At 43.0% G+C, this 21,401-nt stretch overlaps 1 protein-coding gene across 2 annotated transcripts in view; it reads right to left on the bottom strand.

The window, feature by feature from the left end:
• Positions 1-6,066: 6,066 nt before the first annotated feature.
• Positions 6,067-21,401, bottom strand: part of C8b (complement C8 beta chain) — a 41,493-nt gene continuing 26,158 nt past the window's right edge. Inside the window, exons 8-11 of one of the 2 annotated variants that reach the window (XM_074080007.1) lie at positions 20,949-21,112; positions 13,951-14,104; positions 12,536-12,604; positions 6,067-9,407 (exon numbers count right to left, since the gene is read on the bottom strand). In XM_074080007.1, coding sequence (XP_073936108.1) covers positions 9,256-9,407; positions 12,536-12,604; positions 13,951-14,104; positions 20,949-21,112 — 539 coding nt within the window. In that variant the 3' untranslated portion in view covers positions 6,067-9,255. The remainder of the gene's footprint in view (positions 9,408-12,535; positions 12,605-13,950; positions 14,105-20,948; positions 21,113-21,401) is intronic. The other variant, XM_020152685.2, reaches the window with a different exon arrangement.

Below are 21,401 nucleotides of genomic sequence, written 5' to 3'. Positions count from 1 at the left end.
ACCAGGGAGCAGCAGCTACTGACTAGGCTAGAAGATGACCGGTAGCCAGATGGGCCAGGCCTATTGGACAGTTTGCAGAGGACATTTGGTCTTGATCTATAAACAGTAGTTCAATAGTTCTCAACCTTGTGACACGATAGAATGCCTGGGGGAGTTTTATAAACCTTGATGTCTGGAAGCTGCACCCCAGACCAATTAAATCTGAGTCACTGGGGGCAGGAACCACATATCTGTAGTTTTAAAACCTCCCTAGGCAGTTCCAAGTGCAGCGAAGGATAAGAACCCTTGAGAGTGGAGAAGTCATCCTACTTGCATGGACAAAGCAGGCACTCTATTTCTTGAGCCATGCCTCCTGCTCTTCTAGCTCCGGTTTCCCCAGGCTAAACTGAACCAACATCCTTCCTATTTTGGCTTACCGCCCTTGCTGGGATGATAGGCACGTGCCACCATGCCCAGCTTTTTAGTGTAGAGATGGGGTCCCTGGAGAATCTTTTGCCTGGGCTAGCCTAGAACTGTGATCCTCCAGATATCAGCCTCCCAAGTATTCCAGGTGTGAGCCACACACACCCTGCTTCTATCTCTTATCAGCCATTTTTTAAAGTTTGCTTTATAGCAAAGGAAACTGGGTCTCCACAAGATTGAGTCTCGTGGGTCACAGAGCTGTCAGGCCATGGATGGAAGGCATGGTGTCCAGTACACACTTCCCTCCACACCTCTGCTCTGTATTGTCAGCCAGTAGAGGAACCAGAAGTTTGTGGTATATTTGCAAGGGGAAGAAATGAGAAGCAAGGGGGCGGGGGTGTTAGAATGTCTGTGCAGTAACTTGGGAGAACTTGGAGATTAAATAACTACCAGGATCACCTGTGAGCCAAAGCCATCGGTGAGCAAGGCCACCTTCCTGCCCTCTGAGCCAGAGAACCACTTCGCTGATGATGCTACATCCCCAGCAGTTTTAGAAATTCAAGCACAGCAGCAGTGGCAATTGCAAAAGGGGCCACGCTTTCCTAGATCAGTGCTTTTCCTTCCCCAGCAGTGATTTGTTCCTACAAAGCAAAAAGCACAAAACTCGGCAGCACATTTTCCCTTAGGTCCTTTAAGGAGATCTATAATCTCAGGTTTTATAGGGTGTGGGTGTAAACACATGGTTTAAAGATATAATCTTTGGCTTGACAAGGTGTCTTTTGAAAAGTAAATTAATGACAGAGAAAAGCAATAAGAAGAGGCTTTCTTCTTTTTTATTCTTTGAGAGAAAGGAAGATCTAAAGAGTTGAACATTCAATGAATCTCTTCTGAACTGTATGCCTTTAGGGTGAAGAAAATGGACAGAGAGAAAGGGCAGGCTTCAAAAGCTGTACTGCAGAAATGAGAGATTGCAAAGGGAAGCTATGAGCCCTCCAGAGGAGGGGATGTGATACAGTCAGCACAGGGCACTTCTCTTCCATGAGGGACATATATGTTGTGGCCCCTCCATTTGGGAAATGGGCCATCCACTTTCTGGTGATCTCTGATGCTAAGCTCCAGTGCTGGGTCCTGAAGGCTCAGGCCTGAGTCTGCCATGGTCCCACCTTGGAAGAATGCAGTCTCTGCTAGAGATTTGTGAAGATGGCATGGGCCCCAGACCAGGGAGAAGGCTAGGGGACCGTGGGACATACCCAGCCGGGGTGGGCAGCATGGCAGACAACCTGGAGGAGGAGGGACAGCCAGTCTTGGAATCCAGTGAGAATTAGAAACACAGCATAAAACAGAGGGACACAATGTTGTACAGGACATGACTGTGCAAAATCAAGTTGGAAACCCATGAGATAATCTGAGACAGTTTATGCCTAGTAGATTGGAGTTTGGAGCTGGTCCTTGTCAGGCTGGGAATGGCAGAGTCTGGACCTCAGGTTAGCTCACTGGGCCTTTCCAGGGAACAGTCTCTGAGTCCTACAGAGAGCCACTTTCCAGGCCACTTCCTGTTTACCTCAGGGTGCTCTGGGAGCTTTGACACCCCATGACTATCGTTATAAAGTCTAAGAATTTCAAACTGAATTTACCACTTTCTCTGTCATCTGAGTTCACTCTGCCTTTATCTCTCTTTTCAGACTCTCTATGCTCACTGTAAAAGAAATCTCATGTCCCTGACATGATGGACAAAGCCCTCTATGATAGCCCTCAGCCCCACCTCTGACTTCATTTCCTCTTGTTTGGCCCCTTCCTCGATCCTGTTACTCCAGCCACACAGGCCTTTCGGCTGTCCTCCCATGCTAGGCCCTCCTAACTCAGGATCTTTGCACTTGCTGTTCCCTTGGCTGGAAATGCTTGCCCCCTACAGGAGCTCATCCAACGATCATTTATTCACATTTCTGTTCAAATATCACCTCTTCAAAGACTGTCCCTGACTACTCTAGGCAAAAAGGCTCATCATGCCCTTCATTTCTTTTTTCTGGTACAGCACTTATCACTATCTGAGATTATAGATTTATTTGTTCTTTTTTCTTGGTGATGTGTCATAGAAGGCATGTTTGTGTCTCCCTCAAATTAAGGTTTGAAATGCAAACCCTAATGGGATAGCACTAGGAGCTGTACCTTTTGGGAGGGATTAGGTCATGATGGGATAGGGCCCTTGCAAGAAGAGACCTGGAGAACTTCCTTCCTCAGTGCCATCTGAAAGAGCTCAGGGAGTTTATTCCCTCCAGGCCTACTACTTCAGTCACTTCCCTTCCACATCCCAACTCCCACCTTCTCCCAGCTCCTTTCAGCACTTTTCAGGGCATAGGTCAGGTATCTTTTCAACCAGAAAGCCAGCCCTCAAACCTCCCATGACTTCACATCTCATCAGGTGCTACACACTCACATGGCTGTTTTCTAGCACTTTTCATGCCCTATCGCTAAGCGCACGTGTCTGAGTCTCCCACCCAGTGACTTCTTGCAGGGCAGATGGGGACTCACGTATTTATCATTGGAACCCCAGCACTAGCATAGTGCTTGATACATTGGAGCTCTCTCTCTCTCTCTCCCTCCCTCTCTCCTTCTCTCCCCTCCCTCCTTGTTCAGTACTAGAAGCAGACTAGAATAGCCTTTGTTTCCAGCATGTAGGAATGCAGGAAATCCTGAGAGGAAACTTAAGATAGCAGGATTCCTGAATTCCCACAACCTTCCTGAAGCAAAGTACTGCCAGCTGAGACCACATTATTCCCAGAGGCTGTACAAAATCAAGAAAGAACCATCCTTTCCACCCTAGTGAAGGAAAGTTCATGGACAGAGATTAAAAATTCTCATTCATGGCTTTGGGATTTTCCCCTTTTTCCCCTGGGAGAGATAAAGGGAAATATGTTTCCTTTCTATATTAACAGCTTAAAATGTGAGATAAATCTTCCCATCCTAACCTGTTTTTAACAAATAGACTTGGCTGTCCAGTGGCTCGAGACATGTCTGACAGATCTATTTATCCATTCTATTTCTTCAGAGATAGCAGCTAAGAAGTTTTATCTATTATTTGTCTCCCTCCCCCATTCCCATTTTCCTACCCAAGCGTGAGGAGCAAGCAGGTGATGGATGGATGGTGTTTGGGATAAAAGGGGCCAGAATCAGATAGCTTTCAGGATGTGAACAAACTGGCTTATTAACAAGGAGTCACCTGGCAGGAAGTGGGGGGGGAAGAAGGAGTGGATACCAAACAATGGCCAATGATAGATGGAGGAACACCTGGGGTTGCAAGGTGTGGAGTGGAGATAACTGGTGGATGCAGCCAGCAGCGATAATGGGAGTGCCCTGGCCCTCACACGGCCATCTGCTTGAAGGGAGGTGAATGTCAGGCCACTTGACTCCCTTTGACAATCCTCCAAGAATTCCTTACAGCAAATGTGACCCCAATTTCTTCTTTTTCTTCTGTAAAATGTTTCTCTATGCTCAAAGAAACAGTTGCTAGTCAGATAAATGAGGCAGCGAGCAGGCAGGCTTGTTTGTTCAGTGGGAAGACAGTGGAGCCCCTACCTCCTGCCAGGCACTTTGGGGGAATGCCATACCTTTAATATATGTCATCTCATTGGATCCTCACACTTGTGCCATGTGGATGAATAGCTCTATTTTCTGATGAAGCCCAGAGAGGATATGTGACTTGATTAAAGTCACACAGTGAGAAAATGATGGTTTTGGGCCTTACCTTTCTGTCTATCTGCTGCAAGGACCTCCAAAACCCTCTGGGTTTGTTCACAGCAGGGATGACAGACCAGGAGCCTTTCTCATGTCTTCTATGCAGGTGGGCAAGTAGGCCGCGATGCAGCTGGATCTGCTTCTGTTTCCAGTGGGAGATGAAGGACAGCAGCTGCAGCAGCTCCAGGACTGAGCTTGTTGGCTTTCCAGCTGTGTGGTCTTGGGCAAAGTACTCAGTCTCTCCGAGGCTCTATCTCATCACCTGTCAAAGGCAGGTAATAAATCCTTCCTTTTGCAGGCATTGAGAGGATTAAGCTGGATTAGGTATGGGAAGGTTCTTTGTAAGTGCTAATGCCCTCTGCAAATATTAGTTATTATGCTGTTACATTCTCCCTTAATAACCCAGAGCTCGGGATAGAAAGCCCTCCATGTCCTTTATTGAGACATCTCCTAGGAGCTGAACTATCTTGCTTCTTTTTGTTCTCATATATTGTAGTGGGTTTTGCACCGAAATGTCTTTAAAGCCAGTTTCAATGAATTGACAAAATTCCACCAACCTAGGGTTCTTGTTGATGTTTTGAGAATCCCTGGAAATGATGCTGGTATGACATAGCTAATGAAGGAATCTCCTAAAGGTCTCTCCTAAGGGTAGGAACCCACATGATGCTCACCATACCCCAGAAGGCTGACACTGTCACCATTTGTTAGCAGTGAGGAAATAGAGGCACAGATAGAGACATAACTTGCTTAAGGCCACAAAGCAGTAAGTCACAGAACGAGGCTTCATATGCCAGCACTTGACTTCAGAGCACATGTCTACGCACTTGCTGTGTTTAGTTTTGCCTAGGAAGTTGTTACATTACGCCTGCTGCAACCAAAAACAGGCCCTGGAGCATCTGAATGCCTCAGGCTTAGAAACTGGCCTGACATGGAAGAAAAGTAACTCAAGGTCAAAAACAATGTATAGAACGAACTGATTCCATGACAACAGTCAATCAGCAGAGCATCTCAAAGACCTCCCATGTACCATTCCAGTGTACTGCTAGGTTTTAGGTGGGCATTGCAGGTGTAAAGGTCTCCCAGAGGTGAGGAAACTGAGGTTGATGCAGAATGTTGGAAGGCAAGAAGCAGGCTCTTTCCTGCTTCTGCCACGTACAGGGAGGTCCTTTCACAACTTCTTGAGCCTTGGTTTTCTCTTTGGTCTCTGAATATGTTTCTTAGATTCACCCTGCCCATGATTACAGAGTTTTCCGCTCCCTTACTTTGTAAAATTCCTTGGGGATTCCTAGCTGTTCCCAAAGGGAACCAATACAACCTCCAAACATGCACTGTTGGTCCTTTCCTACATTTCTTCCTCTTTTATTTCACTTGTATTTTGCAGGGCTGCCCACACAGTGTGTCACAGGTGCTTCCCCTTCACTGCTGTGCAGGTTGCCACTGTCTCTGGGTTTCTGTGCCCCAAGTCCCACAATTCTACCATCTTGTGCCACCAATTCTCTAAAGTTTCTCATTGGGATGGGAAAGTTCTTCCCTTGGCCCCCACTCACTCCTTTTCATTAGTTCATTAAGTCACTCAACAATTATTTATTGATGACCTCCTGGTGCCAGGCAGTGTAGTCTGTCATTGGGCTATATTAGTGCACTGACCCTGACTTCATGGATGTGATATTTGAGGAGGAAAAGGAAAAGCAAAAGAAATACTAAAGGAGTAATTTACGATAAAATGTCTAGAAACATTGGTGAATAGACATGATGTCAATAAGGATATCTTCTGTAAAACAAAATACATCTAGGTTTCAGAATTCATGATCAGTCTTATACTGCAATGACTGTTATGGTGAGAGAAATATAGCATGAGATGAGAACAGAGAGAATAAACATCTGTAGTATATAACAAAATACTTTAGACAAATTTAAAAAGAAGAAAGTTTTATTTTGGCTTCCAGTTTTAGAGGTTTTGGTCATGGTTAGTTGGTTCCATTGCTCTTGGGTCTGTAGTAAGGCAGCACATCATGGTTGAGAGCACATGGTATAGGAAAGTTGCTTACCTCATGGCAGCCAGAAAGTGAAAAACAAGAGCAAGAGATCAACATCTCACAATCTTCGTTGAGGGCCCACCCCCAATGACCTAAAACCTTCCACTACGCTCCACCACTTAAAGATTTTTACCACCTTCAGTAGCACCACACTGAGAACCATGCTTAGACTATGGCCTATCCTACCTCAAAGAGGGAAGGCTGTCTTAGAAGAAGAGACAAGCTGCAATAGGAAGGAGGGTGAGTGTGGAGCTGCTGTTTCAAGATCCTTCAGTCAGAGTATTTCTCCATCAAAGTGCTGCAGGCACCTAGGGGACAAGTTCACTGTCCCTAACAGGCTTTCTGCACCATGTACATTCTGTCCAATCCAAAAGTGATAGCGTGCAAGCCAGAGCCTTCTTTTGTAAAACAGAGATGGCTGTTCCCTCTGCTACAACAGAGGAGTTTTTTCTCTTGGCGTCTGCATCCCCTCTTGGTTTCCATAATCATCTCATTCTTAGTAAGAATCCAGTTTCTGTTTGAAACTTTGTCTATTTGTCATCTGATAATTGTACAAATAACTACTCCATCTAGTTCAGATAAAAATTAAATGAGATAATACAGGTTAAAAGACTTCATAAACTGCAAATCACTTTATAATTGGCAATTATTATAATTATTGCTATTGTTAAACTAATTATAAGAGTTACTATTCCCACAGAAGATATAGTACTAGCCCAAGGTCACATGGGAAGCCTTCCATGTTGACATTAAGTGTGTGTAGAAACTCACAGTATCTCAAAAAATTATTCTCTTGGAGGCAAAAGTACCCAAGTCCAGGTATCTTATGCTGTGTTCATAGTTCCAGGACAGCTGCCAAACCACATTGCCTGGCCTCTGTTCACAGATTCTGCAGCTCTTCACAGGCACACTCAGGTGAGCTAGAGTTGCCAAGTCTCTCCAAAAGCAGGCTTTGAATTTATTTTGTTTAATTCTTACAGTATGTTTCAGCCTCCTCCTAAATGCATTTGTTTGCAAAAAGAGCCACGTGGGGAAGTTCAGCCCACAAATAAGAATATAATTATTACACAGTTCAGCAGCGCCTGGGCGTCACCCGGGTATTCACCGGTGCTCCACAATTCAATTGTCTCTCCTTCAAGACCATATTTAATAGGATAAACAATTTCTGCTAAATGCAATAAATGTGAACCTGGGCTGTCATCTCCATAATCAACTCAAATTTCCCATTAGAAGCAGTGGCTGTGATTGAGATTCAGAATTTAATTTGGCGGCACTCGCTTTGATGTGCAAGTGTCGGCTTCATGGGAGTTTCCCGTCAATGAAAGACAGAACTGCTCTTCCCTGTCTCTGGGGAATCTTAAAAGAAGATAGATTATAACTCAAGAAAATTATACAGCCTCTGTATAATGAAAGAGATAAAACATTATTGGATTAGCCTGTTGAAAAACCAGCAGACAGCAAAGCAATAATATTACGCCAAACAAGGGTCCAGACCCGTCAGTTCCCCTGCAGGGGACATGGGGACAGGAAGGCAAACAGAATCACCACACAGGCTGCCACTGCCCCTGGGCAATAAAAGGCAGCTCCTTCCCAGTGTCCCTCTGTTGACCCTATTCCAGGAAGATGGCTGGGCCAGACTGATGGATGACAGGGCCCTAAGTTTGATATCATGGAATATCTAGGTCTTGAATTCCAGCATCAAACCTAGCAGCAGACAAATGGTTGATGAACCAATTCACCTTTAACTCACTGTGCTTTCTCCCCATTAGTTTTATAAAGTTCAACAAATTCACCTGAAGTTCTTCACTCAGATAGGAAGTAACTTGAGAGCAAAGGAAATCTCAAGGGATGTTTTAATAGAATAGACAAAATGAGAGAAATAGATTTAAATACTCATTTGATCTAAAAAATAAAAATATTTTGGGGTTTGGTAACCTGGAGAAGGTAACTGTCACCTTCTCTTCTTCAAGCCGCACTCTCTTCCAAATAGTCTTTGCTTAAAGGCCTCAATGAGTAAAGTAGATTATACAGACATCCCGTGGGGACCAGGGAGGGACAACTGCATGTTATCCCACAGCTTCTTGATGTGGTTCTCTTTCAACCATCATGCCACATGTCATTCTTTTTCTCAACTTTCTCTCATGCAGTCATCAGTTAACCTAGGCTGTGGTTCCAGCTCAGGACCTTTCACGGGCTCCCATCCATGTTCCTACACTAATCACTATTTGTTTCTTCCCCACAATTCCAGTTTGGACAACTACACCCTTCCTATGCTTAGCACCAGAGGAGCAGAGGGTCCAAAACCCACCTTCCTAAGAAGGCAGCACAGGGTGGGGGTAGGGGTTGTCAATAACACATGCACAAACACACACACACACACATGTACATCCACACACACTATTTGCTGCTGCATTTTATTCTCATTCACTGACAGCAGCATAGTTAGGAGTGTAAAACACCACCACCCAAATTTCCTGCCCAGCTCTGCTACTTCCTAACTGTGTAACCTTGGACAACTTGCTGAACTGGACTAAGTCAGTTTCCCCAACTGTTTAACAGGGCTTATAATAGCATCTGCCTTAACTGTTGTCATAGGGAAGAGATGAATTCAGATACCCAATCAGGGGCTGGCATACAGCAATCATTCCATAAACACTGCTGACATCATGACTGAACAAGATGACGTGCTTGTCAAGGGAAGAATGACTTGGTGTCCACTCACTGACTCCTGATTGGACACCTACTGTGTGCCAGTCACTGCCAGTTGGTAAGACTACCTGGTGACCAACTCCCAACACAGTTCTTGACCGGTAGGAAATATGCTGCAATAAAATTGTCAAGTGGAAAAACTGAGGTTTATGGAGATGTTTTATCTCATAAGGAACTTAGGACTTTTGTTTAACTCACTGTTTATTCAAGTTGACGTGCATTTTATGAACATCTCTACTTTAACGGCCTGAATGCACTGTCTTCTTGGGAAGCCCAGTGGGAGCTGGTGTGGGGTGAGCTGGCCTGAATCTATGATGTCCGAGACCACACTGTCTATAGCATACATCTGGATCACTTGCTAGCAGTGCCCCTTCCCCTAACAGTTAAGCACTTCTGAAGCAGGGCCTGGGCAGGGGCTGCCCCCGTTTTGAGGAGGTGGATTTCTGCACTGCCTTTGTCTTGTTTTGTGTCCTCCAGAGCACGAAGACCAGTTGGACCAGCAATTCCACTTCCCATCAATGGGGACATCTATAAGAAAGAAGGACAACAAGCATTAATTGGCTCCTATTATATTCTGGTTCCCTATCAAATAGGGTGGGGTGAATAAGCCAGGCTTTGGAATTCTGAATCTCTCCTTTTCAAAAGAAAGTCTTTCTGACATTGTATTTGCTGTGTTCCCTCCTACCACAGGGCATTTGCACATGCTATTGTCCTTGCCTAGAACCCTCTTCCCTCCCTATCACCTGTCAATCCTATTAGATCTTCAGATCTCAGTAAAAGTATATTTCCATAAGGAAACCTTCCCTGATCCCTGACTCAATCAGTTCCCCACATTTTAAGCAATCAGAACATTTTTAGCCATTGTTACAACTGCAACTTTAAATGGATTTGTGGGACAATTCAAGCACTGATCTCTTTTATAATATCTCTCTGTGGTGGCATGAACTATATCTGATTTGCTTTCAGTGGATCTCAGGGCCTACGCTGAAACACAGGTGACCCTTGGAAAACATGTGTTAGATGGGTGGATGGATGGTTTCCAGCTTAGATACTTCCCAGGTGTAGGATGCTAAATGGTCACATTTTCCCAACCTATAAAAGGAGAGCTGTGTTATCTATGGAGAGCATGATATGAATTAAATGAGGTGATGATGACCACTAATGCTTGCTTCTCCTTGACACTTGTCTTCCAGTTCAAGATTTTTTGACTCTTAATGGGACTTGGTGAATAACCAATTATTCCATCATTATGTATCATGTGTCTAGCATTGCTACTAACTTGCTGTAGAATTCTGGGTAAATTACTGTCTATTTCTGAGTCTCCATATTTGTAAAATGAAAGAGTTGGGGTGAGTGACTTCCTCGGTCTCCTCCAACCAAAAAACATCCTGTGGTTAAGGAATGGAATAAGTCAGGTTACAATAAAGGCACCTGCATACCCATGTTTATTGTGGCACCATTCACAATAGCCAAGTTATGGAAACAGCCAAGATGCCCCTCTACTGATGAATGGATTAAGAAAATGTGGTATTTATACACAATGGACTGTTACTCAGCCACAAAGAAAAATGAAATTTTGTCATTCACAAGTAAATGGATGGAAATGGAGATCATCATCTTAAGTGAAGTTGGTCAGGTTCAGAAGGCCAAAGGTCACATATTTTCTCTCATATGTGGAATATAGACCTAATACAAATACAAGCAGTATTATGAAAAACAGGTCATGCTAATGGGAGGTCATATATGAGAGAGGGAGGGTAAAAGAAGGAAGTTAAGAAGGTGAATATGGTTGATGCACTTCCTATACAAGAATGAATACAGAATTTTTGAACTTGTTAAAATCACCAGAAAGGGACAAAGGTAGAAAGGAGAAAAACAGGTGATGAACCAATTTGGGTTATAATACATATATACGTGGAAATGTCACAAGAAAACTCCCCATACAGCTATCTTAAACAAACAAAATTGTCACTGTTTAAAATAAAATCAGAGAACAGGAGGGCAGAACAGGTCCTGTCTGGGAGTTGGTACCAGTGGGAGGGGGGAGGATGTGAAGAAAGAGTGTGAGAGAGAGAATATGGTGCAAATGCTGTGCAGACATGTATGTAAATGGAGAAATGAGGCCTGTTGAAACTATTCCAGGAATGGGGTAGTGGGGATAAAGGATGATGGAGGGGTGAATTCAAGTATGATATATTTAATATATTGTAAGAACTTTTGTAAATGCCACAATGTACCCCTCCCCAGCACAACAATAAAAAAAGGAAAAAAAAAAAAACCCATGAAATCATAAAAAAAAAAAAAAAAGTTCTGTGGTTGTGGTTGTGTATTGCACTTGCTGGGCAAATTTCTGTTTGGGGCTTGGTTGAAGTGTGAGAGGAGAGAAAGCAAAGAGCCTTGACCATTTCACTGAGAAAACAGCACAGGCCAGCTTTTAGATCAAAAGCTGTGCGGACAGTCCCAGTGGCTTGAGCCTGGGTTCCTACACTTACAGTAATGACCAGTGACCCATTGAATCTGTTTCTTCATATAAAGTGAGGATATCAAGAGAATCAGCTTCATGAGATTGTTGCAAAGATGAAAGGATTTATCATATCTAAAATACAAAGTAACAATGCACCCTAAAACAAAGGAATCCATCTATATTCTGCTTTTCCAATGTATCAGGCATCATTCTAAGTTCTTTATATGCCTTATTATGAACTCGAGCCAAATGTATGAGAAGGTAATAGGATCATCTCCATCTCAAAGTTGCAGAAATTAAGATACAAGGAGGACAAGCACTTTGCTCCAGGTCATAGTTATTAAATGATGAAGAAAAATTTGAGCCCAAGCTGAGTCCAAACACTCAGCAAAGTGCCTGCTACGTAATAAAGTGCCCAGTAAGTGTTCTTTGAACTGGATATGCCATGTCTGTTTTTGTCTTTGTTTTTTGTTTTGTGACAGGGTCTCACTATGTAGCCTAGGCTGGCCTGTAACTCAAAATCCTCCTGCCTCAGCTTCGATGGTGCTGGGATTACAGGTATGCACCCAGCACTACTACGTTCATTTTTAAGGTCACATGAAGTACTGAAAATGAGAGAAGAGTGAGAGGCTGAGAACTCTGATAAACTGGCCAAAGAATTTGAGAGACAAAAGGGAAGCTTAGTCTTTCATTTATCAATTCAATATATATCACTGACCAACAAGTGTGTGGGGCCATGGAGATGTAGAAGTAAACGGGACATGAGTCCTACTGACAGAGGGAGGGGAGACAGATATACACGACACAATGAGTGATGATGGATACACTTCAAAGTCCTGTGAGTGCCCAGCAGAGGAATAAACTAATTCTACTGGGAGATTAGAGACATTTTTTACAGAGAAGGGAGGTCTGTTCTGGATTTTGAGAGCTGAATAGGAGTTTACTAAGTAGAAAAAGTATAAGCACTCCAGAATAATCCAAAAAGGACTCAAAAATATCATGCACTGGCAGTCAGTAACATGAAGCATTCTCAGTTGTAAAAATAATGAAATACAAAAGGAGCCAGGATGGACATCAGGTTCCACAGTATCTAGCCTCCAATTCCACACTCTACCTTGCTCTCATTTTTATGAATTATTCTCTGGACTCCCCCAGAGTTCCCTTTTCCAACCAACTCTTGAAGACTCCTTACCTTTCCGAGAGGTGACCTCACAGGCTGGGCCTTGGAAGCCAACAGGGCAAATGCAGTCACAGCGTGATCCTGAGTAGACCAGGTGGAGAGGGTGTGAAACACTTGAGGTGAAGATCCTGGAGCTCAGTCATCCCCATCTTGGCCTTTCCATTGGGTTAGCACAGGGCAAACAGGGAGTTGGGCAGTTTGCAATAAGCAGGTTCAATGCCAAGAACACTTGCTCTTTTCTAGAGAGTTCTTTGTTTGTGAAAGGTGTTTATTACCATCATGGTGAATTATGTGGACTGTTGGGGAAAATTACTTCTTAGCTGATGTTCAACCCACATTTATAAGCTTTCAGTGTCAGAATCTACATTAGCAGTCACTGAGGCAAGCCATTCACCACAAATAATGTTTCAACCTCCACTTGAATACCACTAGGGACCAGAAACTCATACTCTTACAGGACTCATCCTACCATTGCTGGCTCTGAGCCTTTGCAAGTGATTCCTTATGCTAATTTGTAATCTGACCCCTGAAAGCTTCTCTCATCAGATCATAGGGTAGGAACCACTTTACAGAATTGTCCTTCACAGGACATATTCTGTGAGGTTTCCAGTTTTTTTCCCCCTATTTTCCTTCACCACCACTCTACAACCTCAGGTGGACACCGGCTTCTAGGTCTACATTTCTTGCAAGGCAAGAGGGATTTTGGCCCCCTGGACCAAAATGTGTTGATGCACCGATTCCACTTCCTATAGACTCAGGGAAGATCCTTGTGCTGATGGAAGAACCTCTAGGCCTTATCCCTCCCTATGTCTGCTTTGCTCAGATCCATCCAAGAAACTACACACATATACCTCAGTGCCACTCCCAGGCACTCTCAAGTACTCTCAAGAATCTCTTGTGATCCTTCTGCTGGGCTCCCTCCATCCACGTGAGCTGTGCCCTGTCTCTAGTTGGCTTACTCAGTCACTAACTTGAGTCCTGTTAGCCCATCATAGAGGGAGCATGACATCCCAGACTCCAACCCTCTTGGTTTGCCCTGTCCATTCCAGTAACTCAAGAGATGACCCCCAAAGTTAACAATCAGGTTTTATCCTTACTGCCACCTTCAAATCTTCTCACTTCATATTAGTCAGGACATGTGCAATGTGTTTCACCAGCTCACCCTGGAGCCTCTTCTCAGTCTAGGAGATATTCCCTGAGTCTAACTGACCCTTGTGGCAGAACACTTGCTTCAGCCTACGCTGGCTCCAGCTAAATGCTGTTGTCCCTCCTCTCTATCCCTTGAGGCTGGAACAACAAGAGGAGTATCTCCTACCTGCCTATATTCTCACTCCTTGGGAAATAAAGGTGGGCAAACACTAAGCCCAGAGTCAGCCTTCTCCAGAGAATGGCTTCCACTAGGGACCCCAGAGGCCTGGAAGTGGTACCTTTCAGGACAGGGACTCCATTGCCTTGGCATGGAGCACAGTGGCAGGAGCTGATTTCTCTCTCAAAGTCCTCCAGGGCCCGCTTCATGTTCTGTCTCACTGTGCTGGAGTAGGCAAAATCTGTGGCTGTTACCAGTTCATACAGAGGTTCGGCCTGGGAAGGGAGAAAGAGCATTTCTTTCAAGAGCAAACAATCATCAATTAGAGACCTAAAGCAAGGCTACCAAGAAATGGGCATGGGTCAGTGCATAGAAAACACACAGGATCCCTGTGGAACTGGATGGATGCCACAGCTCACAGATGGATGCCCATCCTCTCCACCTGCCCCACCCAGCACACACAATTAGTTCATGCAACTTCAGGTCAACACGGAACACCCACTAAGTGCTAGGCATGAAGTATAAATAATGAGTCATGCAAAAATCTTGTTCTTCAAGGAACTCAGAAACAGAAACAAAACACATCAATAGATGATTACAGACCACCTCTGAATTAGAAAGTTTCAACTTACAATTTTTCAACTTTTAGAGGATATGAAAGTGATTTGCATTCAGTATAAATTATACTTTGAATTTTAAATTTTGACCATTTCCCAGACTAAGGCTATGATTTATGATGCTATCCTATGGTGTTGGACAGGAGTGACAGAGGCAGGGAGCCCAGCATCCAGTCAGTTCTGTGATCATGAGGGGGAACCACCTGTAATCTATGCATTTTCCACCATTGGTGGTTTCCATTTATGATGGGTTTATCAGCTCCTCATGGTAAGCTGAGGAGTACAGAGTACGGCATGAGGAGTACAGAGGTACAGCATGATGGTTGCACACAACAGTGTAACTTGTAGAAGAGCAGGTGGGAGGGAGAGAGGAGTGGAAGGTAAACCTCTGGGGTCTAGGAGGTGAATTTCCAGAAGCTCTTTGAAAGGACTGTAGGATCATTGTGTCCACATTGCTCTTCCTCCAAATCTGTCAGGATTAATCACATCATACAACCAGCCCCATCAGGAAGCATTTCCATTGCTCCAAAGCTCACAAAACCCCTTCCCTCAGGATGTTATCTGTACCATTAATCTGATCCAATTCTGGTTTTCAATTGCTTCTTTATAGTCATTAAATTTTCCCAAGTGCAGATGACTCTCTTTTTCTTCTCTGTTTGGACTGTAAGCCCCAGGAGACCAGGGCTACATGCTGCTCAAGTTTGTGTTTTAGGGTGAACAGCCTCCAACTTGGGAGTAAAGAGGCTCGATGAAGAAGACCAGAAGGCCTTGGTAGGGCAATGGCAGCGGGCATAGAGGAGAGGGTATGACTGTCACCTGTATGAAGCAGAAACCACAACTGCCAGTCACCCAGTGGACATGGCAGTGTGGTGGATGTGGCACTGTGTAAGAAGAACCTTAGGCACAGTTCAAAGAGGTGATTACACTGGAGCTGATTCAAGTACCAGCTCCAGAGCCAGGTTCCTGTCCAGGTTTTGTTTGTGATCCTGCCCTAATTCAGCCTTGGAGAGTTTAGGGTCTGTCTAAATGCAGGCAATCATGCCTAATAGAAGCCTCCAGTGGGAAGAAAATTGCTTCCATTTCTTAATGCATCTGATGCTGACCTTCGCTCTAGTGGGCAAAGCAAGGCCCCTCGGTGGTCCCATTGTCTCACCAGTTTGTGGTCAATGAATTGATCCACAAGCTGTTTGCAGAACCATCCAGCCTGCTGGCCACACACGGGGAAGGGGCTGAGAAGGAGAGAGGAAAGGGGAAGCTTACTGTACACCACTGAAGAGCTACTCCAACAGGCTGCTTTTGCTCCAAGCACCTCAAAGGCTGCCTTTAACCATTATGGCATTTTCCTACCAGGTCACAGAGACAGTCAGTAGCCATACCCTAGCAAATCTTCCACATATACTGTACCTCCAGGAGCTGCATGGAGGTTTGCAAATAGGACCCACAGCACCCTCCCAAGGTCATGATTATTAGCTCACTCTCAGATGAGGGTAAGTATTTAGATTCAGGTCACATAACTCATAAAATGGCATTGCCAGAATTCAAATCCAAAACCTGTGTTTTTCTTGCTGGTTCATCACGATTATTGATACAAGTGGCTTGATTCTTTCCCTTGCTAATATCTCAGAAAGAGAATGTGGTTTGCCTTGGCACTGGCAGTGACTCTGCAGCTCCCTTGTTAATTTAACATGGCACACATGTCTGTTCTTTGTTTTGCTGTTCCTTTCCTCTTGTCTCTCCCCCACCCCTTTCTCTCCTTCCTCCCTCTATTTTCTTTATTTTTTTCTCCTTTCCTCTTACCTCTGCACCTCTCCCCCAATACTCAACTCTAAATATTTACATTGTTCACTGGATCCTTCACAAACCTGCACTTGTGAAAAGTGTATTTATCACACTGTCACAAGGAGACAGTTGGTGAACTCCATTAAACTCCATGCAGTCCACCCTCTACAGTGGACCCTGGTGCTCTTAATAATGTCAAGTAACTACTACCATAGTTCACATTTATACCTCACACTCGTCATCCAACTTAACCTTCATGACCATCTTTTGAGTTAGGTAATCTTCTCTTTCCTCATCACACAGATGAAGAAAGAGCTGAGGCACAGAAGAGTCAAGTTGATTGAGAAAGGTCACACAGGCAGTGAGTGGTGAATAAGGATTAGAACTCCTAATATTGTGCTCTGTTTCCTTTCAATATATGTATTTTAGATAGGCAAATGGATAGATAGTTATACCAAGTTGGTGCCTAAATACAATTTTATATCCTATTTTTTCACTTATCACAATGTGTTTCCACACAGTGCACTGTGCATGGGTAGCATTTTTGTTCAGTGGCTCCTGAATATCCTGCTGAGTGGATGAAGTACAATGTATTCAGCTTTTCTGTTGTCTGGCATTAAGGTGTTACTTTTCTTCTTTTCCCTTTTGCTACTATAAATAACTAAACCCAGCATGTCTTTATACATCTATTTTTACCAACCTTTAAAATGAATTCTTTAGTAGTTTCTTCCATTTGGGATTATTAGATCAAAAACCGTAAAAGTTTTTAATATTTTCGAGAGAGCATTTCCTAAATTGTACCAAGTTGTATTCTCATCCTGTTTTACGAAAATACCCATCTCATCACTCCTAAGGCTTTTGCATATTATAGTTTTAATCATTGTCAGTTTGATAGGTAAAAACTAATATTAATTTGCAGTTTAGCTTTTATTTTTTATTGCTAGAGACATTAAATTTTTGTAACTTTACTAGTCAACGGAGTGTTGTCCATTTCCTTTGATACTGTATCTTTCTTATAAATTGTTTCATTGCTCACATAGCAAGGACTTCATTTGTGGCAAAATTATTATTATTATTACTGTGATGAGCTACTTGTCATGTGATTATCCTGTTTTTCTTGTCTAAAATTCAGATTGTATTTTGGGTGATGAGATCTATCAGTCCAAATCTGACATTGTTTTATCAGCTAAGTATAACCACATTGCATTTTATGGCTTTTTTGGTTTGGAGTAATTTTCTTTTAGAAAATCCTGGAGAAATTTTCTTTCAGAAAGGGGTGATAGTCATTATTACTGCTTACCAAATATTTCACCTTTTTTTTTTCTTCTGGACTCAAAGTTAGTTCATCAAAACCAGGCTTGCGCATGGTGGGACTGCCTGCACAGAGGCAGGTTGGCAGTGTGACTTGATCTGACTAGCAAGAGGTGAACAGAAGAGTGCCAATTCCAAGTTGATGTTTCCAGAGCACAGTAACTTGTTGCATTCCTTTAGTTTCATTGCAGTGATCTTGGGAACATGTGACAAGATAAAGCCCCCTTTGTCTAGATTCCCGAATGACCACATTAATGAAACCAGTAACCAGTACTTCTTGGGCATGCTGTGTGGTTGAGAAATAAGCTTTTGTTGAATTCAGTCACTGAGTTTGCAGGTTATTTCTCTGCAGCAAGACCAGGCTCTCCTGACCTCTGTGACACCATTCACTATCATACTCTTTCATTCCACCCTAGGTAATGCCTGAGCTCCCTAGAGTGGCTTCTCCATTCTAGGTCCCTGCGAATAACCTAGCCTCCTGACTAGTACAGAAATACACACAAATGATAGACTATGGGGCTAAGATTAGCAATTAAATGCAAGAAGTTACATTTGATTGTCAGATAAACAATAATTTGGCAATCTTTTTTGTGAGTCCTGTTTGTTTTTTTTTTTTTGGTGATTTCTTTACTATTTCAAAATGTCTTTGGAATTCTTCACTCATAGATGAACACTTCATCAGGTCACAAAATTTTTCCTTTAAGACTTTAGTAATTATTACTCTATTATCTTCAGGCATTTCATGTTACAAAGACTCAAAGGAACATTTTGATTTTTATTTCTGTGGGATATATTTGTTTCTAAAAGTAAAACATTCAGCAGGATGTGTTTCAGTATTGTAAAAAAAAAGTATAGTACTTTTGCCTGGTTTACAGTGAGCTGTTATTTTTGTAGCATCAGCTCAGGGAAGTTTCTCTTATTATGTGGCTGATGAATGTATCTTCACGTTTAATCTTGTCTCTTTCTCAGGAAGAAGTCTTTGTATTTTAGATTTCCACTTCTGTACTCTATCCATCATATTTCTTTTCTGTCATTGTTTTAATCTCTTTGTCTTTTGTTTCTACATTATAAGAACATTTTTATAGCACCTTCCACATCAGTGACTCAATTTTCTGCAGTGTCAGTTCTGTTCTTTATAGTTTCCAATGTAGGTTTTAATTTTGCCATTATGCCTTTGGTTCCGTATATCCAGCCACTTCTCTTTCATCTGATTAGTGTCTAAACATCTCAGCTTCTATTTTTTATTTCATAATTTCCTCATATTTTTGAATTTTATTATAGTCACAAAGCAAGTGCATTTTAAAATTTACTTCTGTTTTTCTATTATGTAGACGTGCTCATTTTCTGCATCTTAAACACAGTTTCCATCTTTTGTATCCAAAATCTCTTCATATATCCATTTCTGCTTTTAACTTTTCTTTGAACAAGGAAGTATCTAAATGTCTAATGTCCATGTCTAAAGTAGATAGTGTGAGTGGGTTCTTCTGTGGTTTCCCCCACACCCCCTGCCCTGGCCTATCTGGTGACTATAGAAATCATGTCTCGAATCTTGATCTTAAAGACTGTTAATGTACTCAGGCATTAGCCAACATTCCTGTGTCTAGGAATTTCTTATCTACTGGGCTCTGCTGTCCTGAAAATCTAATCGATAGGTAAGCCATCTGGTAAGCTGGTTCTGCAGAAAAGAATTCTTCTGAGATAATGTGAAGCCATCTGCAGTTTTTCCTGACCAGAAAGAACGCATGAAGCAGGAGATACCTGAACATATGTTTCCAGCTCAGGTGAGGGAACTACAGAGGTGCATAGAAATCCTCCATACTCTTGCCTTTCCCACTCCTAAAAACATCTCACATTGTATCACATGCTTGGCCTTGGCAGTCCAGGGAATTCCCTTGGGTCTCAGTTTAAAAAAATTTCAGATAAGATGTCTCAGTAGAAAGTAAAAGCCAGGGACCTATTTTTCCTCTGAACTCTCTGTTGTCTGTTATGCCAGGCTGTGATGTCAACCAGTGTCATCCTGTCACCAATCAAGTCTAGATTTCACTGCAGTAGCTGCAGCCTATAGTGACTGTGCCTTGAGTGTCACTATTGAGGAAAAGTGGAGAGGATTTGAATGACAGCCTTCTTCTTCTCTGGAACTATGCATTTGACACACAAGTAAAGACCCTGTGGGAAACTGTGAGGATTGGGACTCCAGTCTATTGTCAAGCTCCTGCCTCTTATTCCCCCTCCTTGACTGCAAGGAGGACTCTCAGGGTGGACAATGAACTGCCAATGATTGTACAGACGCTGGAGAGAACAAGGGTAAGGTGTGCTATGGGTACCACGCAGAAGCACCCACAGATGAGGACCTACTATTGCTGCTGTGTCTGTCAGTTCTGTTCTTACAGGCATCTTTTTAAGTGTAAGATTGCAAACCTCCTTTGGCATGGGTGACAGGGGTTTGGATCATTATTTTTTATTCACCAAGGAGTTGAAGACTCTTGTTGGACCTAACAAAGACTGTTGATCTCCCAGAGATGGGTATAACCTCTCTGACTCTTGATTTGTTATCAGTCATGGAAGAAGGTAAGCACACATATAATTTGCAAGGCACTGCAAGGATTCAATGAAATAACATTCCTAAAGCCCCTGGCAGAGTGTCACGAACACAGCACATGCTCCAAGCATACTAGTGATTATCATGGTGTCTCCTCCTGTCCTATAATTCAGTTATGCATGTATGTATCTCACTTTTCATCCAGGTTTTATTCTTCATCCTAGCCTCTCTCTCTGTTATTCCCAGTACCTTACTTCCTGTAACACAGCAGGAACTAGCAACTATTTGCTGGTTGAATGCTTAAGTGTTTAAATAGGCAAATGATAAACTAGTGATTTTCTGATGAAATACAATATTAATTTAGGAAATGTGGAATCAGAAGTTGGTTGTTGATTTCCTTTAGCAACGTGAGGTGAGGTGCAAGTGAGAAGGTGCAAAGTTCTCTAGGTAGTACTGACTGCTGTGGTGAGGTTCTTTTTTTTTTTTTTTTTTTTTTGGTACTGGGGATTAAATTCAGGGTCTTATGCTTGCTAGGCAAATGCTCTACCTCTTGAGCCATGTACCCAGTCCTTTTTTGCTTTAGTTATTTTTTGGATGAGTTCATGTGTTTTTTGCTGGGGGCCAGCCATAGACCATGATCCTCCTACCTCTGCCTTTTAAGTAGCTTGGATTACAGGCATATGCCACCATGCCTGACTTTGAGCCACTGTGTTCTAATTTGTTCATCTCAGATATATTTTCTGCTGTATTGTATGTGCCTCAAGATTGGGATCTGTGTCTGACTCATGTCTACATTCCATACTCTAACTCATCATGGGCCCTCAGAGACTGTGTTCTGACTACAAGCAGGGTGGGGAGAGCAGATGTGTGTACCTTAACTTTGATGATGGCAGGGTTGTACTGCACAGCATCTCCCCACTCCTGCATCAGGTCAGCTGTCGGCAACTCCTTGTAAACCAGGGTGGTGATGTGCTCGCTTGTCCCTCCTCGTACAAGGACCACCAAGTCCTCTATCACGGTGTTCCTCTTGTTTCTGTCTGAAATGGGCATTAAAAAGGGGGCATGTCATCAGAGGATCCATTTTTACACCCTAGAATTTACTGCAGCCCAACCAACAATTTGGTTGTTCTAATGTTCATTGAATTTGCCTGGGAGATATGGGAGAATAAGACACGACCCTGCCTACATTACATGTGGTAAAAGGTTAGCTCACCCAATTATATATAGTGCAGGCTGGAGGCAGGACAAGGAAGAGAGATTTGACTCAAGCATCTACAAGTTTCAGTCACTGAGTTAGTGTATGGAAGATGGGTAGATGATAACTAG

This window comes from Castor canadensis, chromosome 7 (genome assembly GCF_047511655.1).
Source record: "Castor canadensis chromosome 7, mCasCan1.hap1v2, whole genome shotgun sequence".
NCBI classification, from domain to species: domain Eukaryota; kingdom Metazoa; phylum Chordata; class Mammalia; order Rodentia; family Castoridae; genus Castor; species Castor canadensis.
The sequence above is the reverse complement of the archived record's forward strand: the minus strand, read 5'-3'. Positions and strand labels throughout refer to the sequence as shown.